The sequence below is a fragment of the Dipodomys spectabilis genome, unplaced genomic scaffold, assembly GCF_019054845.1.
Source record: "Dipodomys spectabilis isolate Male_0828 unplaced genomic scaffold, ASM1905484v1 ptg000365l, whole genome shotgun sequence".
Classification (NCBI taxonomy): Eukaryota; Metazoa; Chordata; class Mammalia; order Rodentia; family Heteromyidae; genus Dipodomys; species Dipodomys spectabilis.
Window position 1 is genome coordinate 12619612 of NW_024871042.1, and position 13670 is coordinate 12633281.

Genomic DNA, 13670 nt, shown 5'->3' on the forward strand with positions numbered 1-13670 from the left:
TCATAGATGGCTGTGTCTAGCCAGAAGCTGCTCAGCCTTCCCTCTGCAGAATCCACTGCCTTAAGAGAATGTCACCACTGGGACAACCCTGGCTAATGGGATAAGGCAGCAACAGCAGCTGAGCCACTTTAGGAGCCTTTGATTTAAAAAAAAAAAAAAAAAAAAAAATCATGGTGTCAACCTTACCCAGCCAGCAACTCAAGAGAGAAGGGTTCCTTCCCTCCTTAGTGAAGTAATGGGACATCTGACTTGCCACCAGTCTTTTTGATTAGACATAGCCTAGGTAAGGGGGGTCCATCAACAGGATGGGAGACCAGCCTAGAATCAGTTAAATTTGGTTATTACTTTGCTTTTTTCTTACAGTTTAAGTGTAAAATAATGTATTTAACATTTATTTAAAGTAAAACTTATTTTTAGGAGAAAAAGGCAGTATAATTTATAAGGGCTTTAAAATGTACCTTATATATAAAAGCACAAGACTTGTGGAAGATATATGTACATAGATATAAATATATTTAATTGCTGTGTTTGACATTCGTGTTGTAAGTGAACACTATTTGGGGTGGGGATGGGGGGCAGTCATGGGGCATGAACTCAGGGCATGGGTGCTATCCCTGAGCTTTTTTGCTCAAGGCTAGTGTTCTATCACTTTGAGTCACAGCTCCACTTCTGGTTTTCTGGTGGTTAATTGGAGATAAGAGTCCCACAGACTTACTACCCAAGCCTGGCTTTAAATCATGATCCTCATATTTCAGCCTTCTGAGTAGCTAGGATTCAGTTGTGAGCCACCAGTGCCCCACATGGTCAACACTATTTAATTACATCTAATAAACTTCCATTTTCTGTGTATCAACCAAAATATTTTAAATTTCATGTAACAAATTAGAATTGAAGCCAACGGAAACAGTAAAAGGGAATTTATTACCTCTTTTAGCAGAAAAACTCAAGAGGTCATTTACTTTGGGTTAATTGATTAACATTGCCTTTATTGACCCAGAATCAGTCTTTATATCCATTTATATACCTGTTTTCCCTCTCTTCTTTGTCTTTAGAATAGCTGCTTCTTGATCTGTCATTCCTACAGCAGAAATCCCTAATTATTCCAAGTATTTTTAGTCATTTTATAAAGCATTTTGTTGATTACATATGTAAGAAAATGCAACATCATTGCTCAGTTCAACAGCACATATCCTAACATTGGAACAATACAGAGACTAGCATGGCCATTGCTCAAGGATGGCATGCCAATTTATGAAGTGGTGCACTCTCCCCTTTCCCTCTCCCCTCCCCCTCTATTCCCCTCTCCCACCCTTCTTCTTTCCCTCCCTCCCTCTCTACCTCTCCCTCTCTCCCTCAGGCCCCCCCCCCCCCCCGCCCCGCCGTCACTCTCCATCTCTGTCTCTGTGTTCTTCTCTCTCTGTAAGGTACTGGGGCTTGAACTTGAGTCCTCACTTGGGTTTCATGGTTTCATTCTACCACTTGAGCCAAGCCTCCACTTGTGAGATTTTGCTGCTTCATTGGAGATGAGAGTCTTGCATATTTATCTGCCTCATTTGGTCCTGAACCAAGATTCTCAGACCTCAGCCTTTTCTGAGTGGTGAGGATCATAGGCTGAGTTACCCAGCACCTGGATACAGTCTCCTTATAAGAATTTACAAACAAGTCTTACATACTTCCTTCATAAGTTGACGTTCAAAGTTGGAAAGCACCTGGACTGGTAGTGCACTCTTGTTATTCCAGCACTTATGAAATGGAGGCAGGAGAATCACACAAGTTAGAAGCCAGCCTGAGCTACATAGCATGTTTCAGGCCAACCTGAAACAAGATCCTGTCTGGAAAAAAAAGAAAGAAAAAAATAGCTCTAATGTTCACTCTGTTCCAAATAAATAAATGTTTACTGCCAGGATCGACAGTATAAATACTTTTCTCATATCCTCTTATATTATTGTCCTTTGAGTAATACTAATGATTATATGGAGACTCTCCAATATTTTATGGATTAGTTGTCTTAGCCTCTTGCTCAGCTGTCATTTTGATCCCATTTACTGCTTCCTTGGACTGCATGTGCTTTTTCTAGAAACCTCTGTTTTCATTTTGTAGAGTTCAAGCCTTCTGTAGCCTTACTAGTCTTAAGGAGCAATGTAGGCCCACAGACATTAACATTGTACCCATTGCAGCACATGTCACTTGTTCAGGGCCTAGTGTTTGGTACAAGAGTCTCTGGAATTTTATCTAGGCTAATTTGCTGCTTTTTTGTTTGTTTTCCAGGCATTGTTTCAATTTCTTTACTGTTTAATCATTCTTTGCTCTTTTAGTCATTCTAGGCTTTTTTAAAATTTTTTTGTTTACTTTTTTTTATTTGTGAAGAGTTGAGGAAAGTCATGGGAAGTGAAACCATGGCTCTTATTTTGAATGGAAATCAGGCATTGTAATTTAGATTAATATTTGATATGTATAGATTTCTATTAAAAAATAACATTTTGACTGAAGACATCAAGAGTGATAGAAGTCTATAGTTTATCCAACAAAGAAAAACCCAAGTTGTACTGTGTACATTGTACAATATCGTAAATCTTAACTGTTTTTTCTTTTAATAAAATAGTATTTTCCCCTGTAATCTCTTCCAAACTAGGGAATCATATTCAAAAACCTCACCTGTTTCTCATAATGCTTCATCAAGAGTAATTTTTTTTTTCATCATGCATGTCTGAAACCCAAAAGGGGAAGAAAGATCACAAGTTCAAAGCCAACCCTGGCAAAAGCTAGTGAGATGCTATCTGAAAAACTAACTGAAAATAAAGGTCGAGAGGCATGGCTCAAGTAGTACAGTATTTGCCTAACAAATACAATACTCTTGAGTACAATCTCCAGTATTACCAGAGGGGAAGGGAAGAGCAAGTTCTTCTCAATCTTAAAAAAGCTTACATATCAGTTCTTTACAAAGAAAAAAATGAAAATTTAAAAAAAAAAACTGTAAAACTTTTCTGTTTCCTCCCTTGTTTTGTACCAGCCCGAAGCAGCCGTATTCCTCGTCCAAGTGTGAGTCAGGGATGCAGCCGAGAAGCTAGTCGAGAGAGTAGCAGAGATACAAGTCCTGTCCGCTCTTTTCAGCCCCTTGGTGAGTATTTGGGCAGGTGTAAGGTACACTGCTTCCCCCTTGTGATATTGCCATTTGAAAACATCTCTATTCCTGGAATTTCGCATTCATCATTAACTGTCTCTCCCCCTTACTCTCTTTTATGTCATTTTGATTTTTAAAAAATTAGAAGGAAATTGTATATTTGGGAATTATATTTGACCTTATTAATGTGACCTAAATGAAAAAAATGAGTCATTTCAAACAATTTGATTTCATAATTAAATAAATGTCACACAAATATAAACTTTAGAAAAGTGAATTCAGTAGTCCCAACACTCAGGAGGCTGGGACAAGAGGATTGTGTGTTTGAGGCCAGCTTGAGCTACATAGCAACACCATGTTTCAAAAAAAAAACTAAACAAAAAAAGAATATTAAATTGACACTTTTTCTTAACAAAGTATGAAATTTAAAGCTAATAGTAAGAATTCACACTGAAGTGAAATATGAAAAGTAAATTTTGTCCTTTTAACAGAAATACTGGCTTTTCAACTTACATCATTAAAGGTAGGTTTTTAGAAAGAGTGCTCCAAATAAATAAATGGAAGAGATTATATTTGTATAATATTTATAATTTGACAGTTTTTATACAGTAATTCATATCATGTCACCATTATAAACTTATCTGTTCCTGATTATAGAGATTATATAGTAACTTTATGATTACTACATTTCCTTCAATTATAAAAATATTAGATAATATTTACCTTTTTTGTTTTTAGGATAACTGGATAGGCATAAGTTTTTACATTGAGAACCTTTAGAATTTCTCCATGTCCTTTTAACATTTTAACTAGTAATACTTTGTTGATGCACACAATTCTGTAGCCATTCCAGATTTGTTTTCCCCTTTCATTAACATAGCTTACTATGTAAGCTTACTCCAGCAGTTGCTTTTCAAGTGTTTCAGATTATTAAGTTTTTTGCTAGTTGTCTATTGGAATTATTACTTCTTAGATAAATCTGTAATGTAGAACTTTTAATGATTAACTTCTGATTTCTTGGGACATTTGACCTAGATAGATCTCTGGGCTTCCTGTACTGGAAAACCGTGTTTAGATAGGGATATACAGAGAGATCTTCATCCCCTGTTTATGTTTTTCTCTTCCTTCTATGGGAAGAACTCTTGTTCATCACTTAGGCCAGCTGTGGCATATTCTTTGCCAGAGACATTTTTAGTATGTATATCAGTTATTCTGTAAAATGTTGATGTGTGTGTGTGTCTGTATGTGTGTGTGAGAGAGAGAGAGAGAGAGAGAGAGAGAGAGAAAAGAGAGATAGCACGTGCATAGTGCATCTTCATAAAGGAAATAAAATCAGTTGTACATTGCTAAAAATAAACTTGCTTAGTTGGAGACTCAGATAGCCTGGCTTCATATCCTAACTCTGCAATCTTATGTGTAAACTAGAGATAATAGTAACATGTATGAATTAGGGATGTTTGGAAAGCTCTATAAATGAAAAACACATAAAAAAATCCTTTAGGAAGTGTTGGGCACACAGTGCCATAGAGTCATTATCACCACCACTGTTGCTGCCATTGATGATGGTACTTCTCTGCTCTCTCCCATCAGGCTCTGGTCACTTAGAAACATTTTCATTACTCTTTACTGGCAAGGATCTGTTTTTTTGGTTGTTTTTCTTTTTTTGTCATGGGGCTGGAACTCTGAGCCTGAGCACTGTCCCTCAGCGTTTCAGCTCAAGGCTAGCACTCTACCACTTGAGCCACAGTGACACGTCCGGCCTTTTCTGTTTATATGGAACTGAGGAATCAAACCCCAGGCCTCATATATATCAGGCAAGCACTCTACCACTGAGCCACCTTCCCAGCCCAGGATCTCATTTTATTTATTTATTTATTTATTGGGGGGCTCCAGTCGTGGGGCCTGAACTCTGGGCCTGAGCGCTGTCCCTCAGCTCTTCAGCTCAAGGTTAGCGCTCTACCACTTGAGCTACAGCACCACTTCCGGCTTTTTTCTTTTTGCTTATGTGGTGCTGAGGAATCGAACCCAGGGCTTCGGGCATGCAAGGCAAGCGCTCTACCACTGAGCCACCTTCCCAGCCCCTGATTTTTTTGAATAACACTTTCACTAGTACTAGAGAAGATTACTAGGAAACATATTAAAAACAAAGAAGAAATGTATAAGGAGCGGAAGTTACTTAAAAAGTAAGCATTATTAATAGGCCAATTTTTTTTTATTATCAACTGGTTATACAGAGAGGTCACAATTCCATATGTCAGGTTATGAGTACTATACATCTTGATCATTGCGATCCCTTCTATGATTTTCCCTCTCCCATCCCTAAAGTTATATTTAGTTTTTACATAATGTACAATAAATACAGTGACTGCATTTTAATATGATAATTTTTTAAAGAAAGTTCTCAACCATTGATTTTTCTAGATTCATTTCATAGCTTCCACTTGACAGTTTGAATTACTTTAATTTTATTATTTTTGTTGTTTTTGTTTTGTTTTTGGGGTCCAGTCATGGGACCTGAACTCTGGGCCTGGGTGCTGTCCCTCAGCTCTTCAGCTCAAGGCTAGCGCTCTACCACTTGAGCCACAGCACCACTTCCGGCTTTTTTCTTTTTTCTTTTTTTTTGCTTATGTGGTGCTGAGGAATCAAACCCAGGGCCTCATGCATGCAAGGCAATTGCTCTACCACTGAGCCACCTTCCCAGCCCCTTTAATTTTATTATTAAGGAAAGCAATTTTCCTGATTCTCATGAAGCTATTTGGGCCTAAGATTACTGGATTTTGTTTTGGACGGACTTGTGCCAGTACTAAGGCTTGAGCTCAGCCTCCAGCTCTCACTTGGCTTTTTCACTCATAGCTGATGCTCCACCACTTGACTCAGGCCTCCACTTCCATCTTTCGTTAATAAACTGTAGATACCAGTCTTGTGATTTGTCTGCCTGCCTGGCTTTGAACTTTGATCCTCAGATCTCAACCTCCTTAGTTTAGAAATTAAAGGCATGAATCTCAGCACTAGGCTAAGGATGATTAGACTTATTAACCATTTAGTGTTAAAAGAATCTTTTTCCCAACTCTTTAATTCTTTTGGATGAATTGGTTTTGTTGTAAGGTGTGTTTTTTCTCTCCTTTTTGGGGGGGGGGGGGGGGGGTCTGGTCATGGGGCCTGAACTCGGCCTGGGCGTTGTCCCTCAGCTCTTCAGCTCAAGGCTAACGCTCTACCACTTGAGCCACAGCGCCACTTCCGGCTTTTTTCTTTTTGCTTATGTGATGCTGAGGAATGGAAGCCTCATGCATGCAAGGCAAGCGCTCTACCACTGACCCACCTTCCCAGCCAGAGGCTAGCTTTTTTAAAAAGTAATATATTTTAGTAAATATTAGAATACATTTTTTTCAGGCAATTTTCATATATAAGACCAAGACTGACTTTGTATATTTAAAAAATCAGGATTTTAGGATCTAATTTGCAAATATAATGACAAGTTTAGATTCTAAAGCAATATAAACTTACAAAACTTTAGGGTATTTGTGTTAGATTATCGGTATTCTTTTATGATACTCAAATGTGCTTTTATGAACAATTTTTAGAATACATATCTTAGCAAAAATGAGATATCTTTTAGATAATGTGAATGTGGTCTGTATCCTTTTAAGAGCAGAAGCCTTAAAAATATACAATGGTGGCACAAACCTAGCTATTTGAGAGGCAGAGGTGGGAGGGTTAAGGTTTGAGGCCAACTCAGACAATAAAAAGTTTGTGAGGCCAGGTGCTCACACCTATAATCCTTGATACCCAGGAGACTGAGATCTGAAGACCAGGCTTCAGAACCAGCCTTGAGAAAAATCCATGAGACTCTTTATCTCCAGGTAACCTACAAACAAGCCAGAAATAGAGCTGTAGCACGCACGCGCGCGCACACACACACACACACACACACACACACACACACACACACACACACACACACACACACACACACACACACACACACACACACACACACACACACACACACACACACACACACACACACACACACACACTTTGTGAGATTTGGTGGTTTGTACCTGTCATCCCAGGGACATAAGGAAGTAAAAATCAGAGGCCATTCCAAGCATATAATGAAATCCTTTCTCAAAAAATAACCAACACAGGGCTGGGAAAGTGGCTCAGTGGTAGAGTGCTTGCCTTGCATGCATGAGGCCCCGGGTTCAATTCCTCAGCACCACATAAGCAAAAAGAAAAAAAAGCCGGAAGTGGCGCTGTGGCTCAAGTGGTAGAGCACTAGCCTTGAGCTGAAGAGCTGAGGGATAGTGCCCAGGCCCAGAGTTCAGGCCCCACAACTGGACCAAAAAAAAAAAAAAATAACCAACACAGAAAAGGCTGGCAGCGGGGCGCCAGTGGCTCACCCCTGTAATCCTAGCTACTCAGGAAGCTGAGATCCGAGAATCACAATTCAAAGCCAGCCGGGGCAGGAAAGTCTGTGAGACTCTTATCTCCAGTTAACCACTAGAAAGCCGGAAGTAGTGCTGTGGCTGAAGCGGTTGAGCGTTCGGACAGCACCCAAGCCCAAAGTTCAAGCCCCACGACCACCAAAAAAAAACTAAAAAAGGCTGGCAAGTGGCTAAGCAACTTCTGTCAAGAGTGAGGCCCTGGGCGGGGAATATGGCAAGAGTGAGGCCCTGAGTACAAACCTCAGTCCAGATGGAGAGAAAGAGTGGCTTTGATTGTATGAATTAACATCTCTGTGCTCTAATTTTTCTGTCTTAGGCCATTTAGGCTGCTATAATAAATACTGTAGACTGGTTGCTTATATAAATGGTAGAGATTTATTTCTCACAGTTGTAGAAGCTCGGAAGTTCCAAGGTCAAGATGCCACCATATTTGGTATCTGGTGAGGGCTTATTTCCTATTCTGTAGATGGTTTTGGTTACTTGTGCTTATGTGGCAGATGTGCTTATGTGGCAGGAGTTACTTAGCTCTCTGGGGTCTGCTTTCTAAGTATACTATTCCCAATCATGAGATTTTTGCCCTTTTGAAGTAATTGTCTCTCAAAGGCCCTACCTACCTCCTAGTATCATGACCTTGGGGATTAGCATTTCAACATTTGAATGGGATTGGGGACTACAAACATTTAAATCTATAAAGTTGAATACTAATAACTACCTCTTGGATGTCAAGATTAAAGCAAATGATATTCTTGTTACTAATTACCATAGTGGTTTTTTTTTAACTACAGTCTTTGTGTTTTTGTTTTCATGCTTGTATTTTTTACATTTCCTTCCATTTGACTTTGCCTTTTTGTCTCCTGTAGGCCTATGTCTGTCCACTTAGGTGTGAGTTGTATTTGTGTGTTAGGGATGATCTTTCAGTGTAATGTTCAAAACTGCCATGTTGGGCACTATTCTGATCATTGACTATTAAGAGTAACGTCAGTGTTAACTAACTCTCCTTGCCTGACAGTAGTGCTGCCACTATTCCTTGTTTCTGTGGTACTAGATGAGGTTTGTATGGTCCTGTTATTCCAGCCTCCAGACACCATTCCAGATCTACTGGTGCCCTCTACGCCCCCGATGTGTATGGGGCCTCAGGTGAAGGATGAGTACATTTTCATTATCATCTATGTTCATCTCAGATTTTGTTCTTTTCAGTTTTCACTGAATAATACTCAGTTTCAAAATTGATTTGTTTTTAGTTGGATTTAATTTATTAGAGAATCACTTGTGTATGTCTGGATTTTTTTTGGTTTGTTTTTTTTTCCCCCTAAATAACTTTTCCCCTTCAGCAACCTTACATTCTTCTTGCTGGCAGATGGACATTTTTCTTTTTAATAACATATTTAAAAATAGAGGACTGTTTTATGTTTTCATTGACTTCATATTTTTGTTTATGTGTTTAAAAAAAACCAAAATGGTGGATGAAGTGTTTTAATTGTAAGTGATAACATACAAAGCACTTAAGGGGGAGAGAATTCATCTCTGGTTTGTCTTTACATATCTCAAACTGTTGGGCACTTAGTAGCCGCTTAACAGTTATTGGATCTATTTTAGTTAAAAAATAAAATCAACTTATCTTGACAGAAAAATTGGAGTTTTTGTCTTCTACCTGGTACCCTTAAATAAATAGTTGTTATTCTTCAATTTTCTACACATTGTCAATAATTGTAATTGTTATTACCTTATTATTTGACCTAAAACTTGGTGTACCCAGAAAATACAATATTGCTTTTAAAATGCTTTGCCCCATTGGTTTTTTTTTCCCCCCCTCTAAGGATATTAGCCTCCCAACCTGACACCATTACATTTGTGTACTATCTCAAAACTGCTTTCCTTCTTTTCTTATATTAGGTCCAGGGTATGGGATCAGCCAATCGAGCCGACTGTCATCTTCTGTCAGTGCCATGAGAGTCCTGAATACTGGGTCCGATGTGGAAGAAGCAGTAGCTGATGCCTTGGTACTCTCTCCATTTCCCTGTCATTGTAATGTTCTTAGGAAATAGTACATGAGTGAGCCTTTCACTGTAGGAAAAAGGATGGGGAAATTCTTCTGGATTAAATCTAGAAACACAAAATATGGATAATATAAAAAGCACAATAGTTCAGCGATTGGTAGCTTATGCCCAAACCCCTAGCTACTCAGGAAGCTGAGATCTGAGGATCATGGTTCAAAGGCAGCCTAGGCAGGAAAGTCCATGAGACTCTTACCTACAATTAACCACCAGAAAATCAGAAGTGGTACTGTACCTTATGTGGTAGAACGCTGAAGAGGTCAGGGTTAGTGCCAAGCCCTACCACCACCACCAAAAAAAAAAATCTATCTTTCTAGTTCTTTATGCCTCATATTAAACAGGTTTAAAAGTTTATTTGAAAGATTGCTATACAACATATGTGTGTATGTATATGTGTGTGCATGTATGTGTGTATATATACATACATCATCAAAAGAGTGCCAAGGGACTCAAGTTATGAATTACGATGTTTATTCTGTTTTTGAGAAGCATTTATTCATTTCCTTCAGTGAGGGCATAGAGCAAGGGCCTTATGCAGATTTAGTAAATTAATTACTCAGAATTTATAATAGGGTCTCATTGCTGTTTTCAATTCACTATTTTTTTTCTCCAGTCCTACAGTGGAACCCAAGGCCTCACACATCCTATTTAATCACTCTTATCACTGAGCTTCACCCTCAGCCCTTTACTTTTGAAATTTAAAATTACTTTTGAAATTTAAAAATATCTTATATCACTAAAACTATAGATTGTACCTTAACCAGTGTATTATAATAATTTTGCCTCAGATTTGAAAGACAAGGTTTTTTTAATTATTGATATTGGCCTGATTGACTATCTTTTTCTCCCTGTGTCTTGAACTCAGGGCCTGGGCAATATCCCTGAGCTTCTTTTGCTCAAGATTAGTGCTCTACCACAGCACCACTCCCAGCCTTTTCTGTTTATGTGGTACTGAGGAATCGAACCCAGGGCTTCATGCATGCTAGGCAAGCACTACCACTAAGCCACATTCCTAGCCCCCTCTACTTTAACATTCTATGTACTGAATTTTTCCCTTTAGCCATCTGATTATTTTTTATAAATTAATGTAGGTCGAGATTTAGTTCCCCACGGAGGCTCGTGTATATTGATCATATATTTTTATTATGATGTTTAATCATGTTTTAAGTTCATTACTGTTCATCACTATATTTCTCAAATATTTTCTAGTGTTTTTTAAATTGTATGGTTACCAATTAAATATGGCATATGCACATTTTATGACTTGAACAGATTATTTTTAACTATTACACAAAGAAAATGAGATATTTGAGTTATATAAGCTTATTTAACAATGAAGGAATCCCAGTAATATGATTCTACTTCACTTTGTAACTGTCTATATATTTTTATTTTATTTTATTGTCAATCACGGGGCTTGAACTCTAGACCTGGGCGCTGTCCCTCGGCTCTTCAGCTGAAGGCAAGCACTCACAGTGCCACTTCCTGTCAGGTTTTTTTTTTAAGAAAAATAAATTTCGTCTACTAAGCCTAATTTTGACGTGGGAAAATAAAATTATATTTGGAAATGGCAAAAAGATACAAATAAGAAAAATGGTTTTAATTTATTTGGGAAAACTTTTTATACCCTAGGTATTCTCCTTAAATAAGCAGATCTTTTGTATCTAATGTTAAAAAAAAGCTTAATGTTTCTAATCATTGGCATTGTTAATGCCCGTTTTACTGTGCTGTTTAGCAAAATGTTCTTCATTATTTTCAATTTTTCTCTTTAAAAATTTACTGCTCTCAGCTCTTAGGAGACATACGGACCAAGGTATAGACATTGCTGTTTTTTTGACATCTTATGGTATTATAACTTAACATCCTTTGCCTCATCAACTTTAACAGATGATGGTCTTCTGTAAAAAATTAAAGTGGAAGTAATAAAAATATATGTTTTTTTCTGTAACTGATTATTTCACAATTTACTATCAAGAGGGAGATACTGCTTGAATAGTATCTTAAGAGAAAAGCTCAACTTTTTCCTACAAATGAGTTGAGATCACTTACTTTGTTAGAGACAAAACAAAACAGATATGGAGGCCTTGTAGCTGTAATGTGCAGGAAACATCACAGTATTACCACTGTAAATTAAGTTGGAGATTCTAAATCAGTATGAGGGCAATTAGTGATGGAAACTTCATTATAAAACTATTTGAACTATTAAAATTCAGATCATTTTTCTTTAGATTTAGCCTGATAGTACTTACAGACACTTAGAACTCTTTTAAATTATTATGGTTAATATACTTCATAGAAATACCATTATTACTGCTTACTACTCAAAATCCCAGAAATCAGATTACATACATGTTTCCAATTCTTCCAAAGAAATTTCAAATGAGCTAATTACCTCATGTCACTTCTAATATGCAAGGTATAATTGGCAGTTACAAATATTAAACTATAAGCCTTAGATGCAAAGAAATCAAAGGAATCCAAATGTGCTTTCTCATATTTCATTTAAAGAGACAGTATAAATACATTGAGAAAACTGAGGAAAGCCCTTAAGGATCTTGCCTCCTAGAAATACTAGTAAGTGAAAAGTTTCTTATCATCTTTGTATTTTACTTCTCTAGGAGACATGAGGGTTGGATACAGCGAAGGAGGAATGAGAAGAGAAGTGGTAGTAGAGGTAAAGGAGAATAGGAAAGAGGAGATGTAGACAGAAAAAAAATGCAATTTGAACATAGGAGAAAGTATGCATTTTTTGATCCATAGTATATTCCTCCTCTACAAAGGTTATTACCTTTATAAAAAAATATATTTTTCTCACTACCAACTTGTATTTCTAGTACAGTTTATTAATTTACATTCTAGTACTTGTTTTCCATGAAAAGAAAAAAACTTTTTTGAGCACTTCCCACTTGATCCATCTGAAATTCTGACTTATGCTACCTCCTCCACTTCCCATAGTTAAAGAATATTTCACTTACTACTAACTTGTAAAACACATTTCTTGAGCAAACAACTAAATTGTGACATTTTATTATGGCAATGATGAACAGCATGCTTTGTACCTGTTTTAAATCAGTTCTTTTGTGGTCAGTAGATACAATGAAATACCAATATATTTTTAACTACTGCTAATAAGATTCTTTATGTATAACAGAAAAAACCTGCTCGAAGACGATATGAATCCTATGGAATGCATTCAGATGATGATGCCAACAGTGATGCTTCTAGTGCTTGTTCAGAACGCTCCTATAGTTCTCGAAATGGTAGTATTCCTACATATATGAGACAGACGGAAGATGTGGCAGAAGTTCTCAATAGATGTGCTAGTTCCAATTGGTCAGAAAGGAAAGAAGGCCTCCTGGGTCTGCAAAACTTATTAAAAAATCAAAGAACTCTAAGGTAAGTTGTCTTGTCTATCAGGTTAGTGTGCATGCGTGCGTGCGTGTGTGGGGGGGTGTGTTTGTGTGTTAGCATTAACAAGGTATAAATACTTACTAGACAAGTTCTCTACCCCTTGAGCCACACTCCCACTCCCAGCTTTTGTTGTTTTTATTATTATTCAGTAGTAGAGTCTCACCTTTTTGGTTGGTAAGCCTAGACAGCCATCTTCCTATTTACTTATCATATAGCTTGATGGCTCCTACATACCACCAGGTTCTATCCAATGAAACATTTTAAATTGAAATTTTTTATTTACCAAGAAGTAGCTACATAAATTTAAGTGAATAGTAAAAGCTGTAGCTATGGTTCTGGTAGTATTTGCAAGGCCCTGGGTTTGACCTTGTAAAAACAGTTTTCATAATACTTCTTATACTGGCAACAAAAGCTGGGTGCTTGTGCCTGTAATCCTAGCTACTCAGGAAGCTGAGCTCTGAGGATCATAGTTGGAAGCCAGCCCAGGCAGAAAAATCCATGAGATTCTTATCTCTGTTGAAGCACTAAAAAAGCTGGAAGTAGAGCTGTGGCTTAAGTGGTAGAGTGCTAGCCTTTTGTAAAAAGCTAAGGGACAACATCCAAGCCCTGAATTAGTGTCAGAACCAGCACCAAAAA

At 37.5% G+C, this 13670-nt stretch overlaps 1 protein-coding gene and 1 non-coding gene across 11 annotated transcripts in view; both read left to right on the plus strand.

The window, feature by feature from the left end:
- The window catches only part of Clasp2 (cytoplasmic linker associated protein 2), a 209233-nt gene that overhangs the window by 138999 nt on the left and 56564 nt on the right, over positions 1 to 13670 (plus strand). For all 10 annotated transcript variants that reach the window (XM_042666378.1, XM_042666383.1, XM_042666381.1 and 7 more), the window contains 3 exons: positions 3011 to 3118; positions 9463 to 9569; positions 12775 to 13019. In XM_042666378.1, coding sequence (XP_042522312.1) covers positions 3011 to 3118; positions 9463 to 9569; positions 12775 to 13019 — 460 coding nt within the window. The remainder of the gene's footprint in view (positions 1 to 3010; positions 3119 to 9462; positions 9570 to 12774; positions 13020 to 13670) is intronic.
- On the plus strand, positions 1168 to 1271 carry LOC122096158. Its single transcript, XR_006145252.1, has one exon. It is a non-coding gene; the product is annotated as a U6 spliceosomal RNA (small nuclear RNA).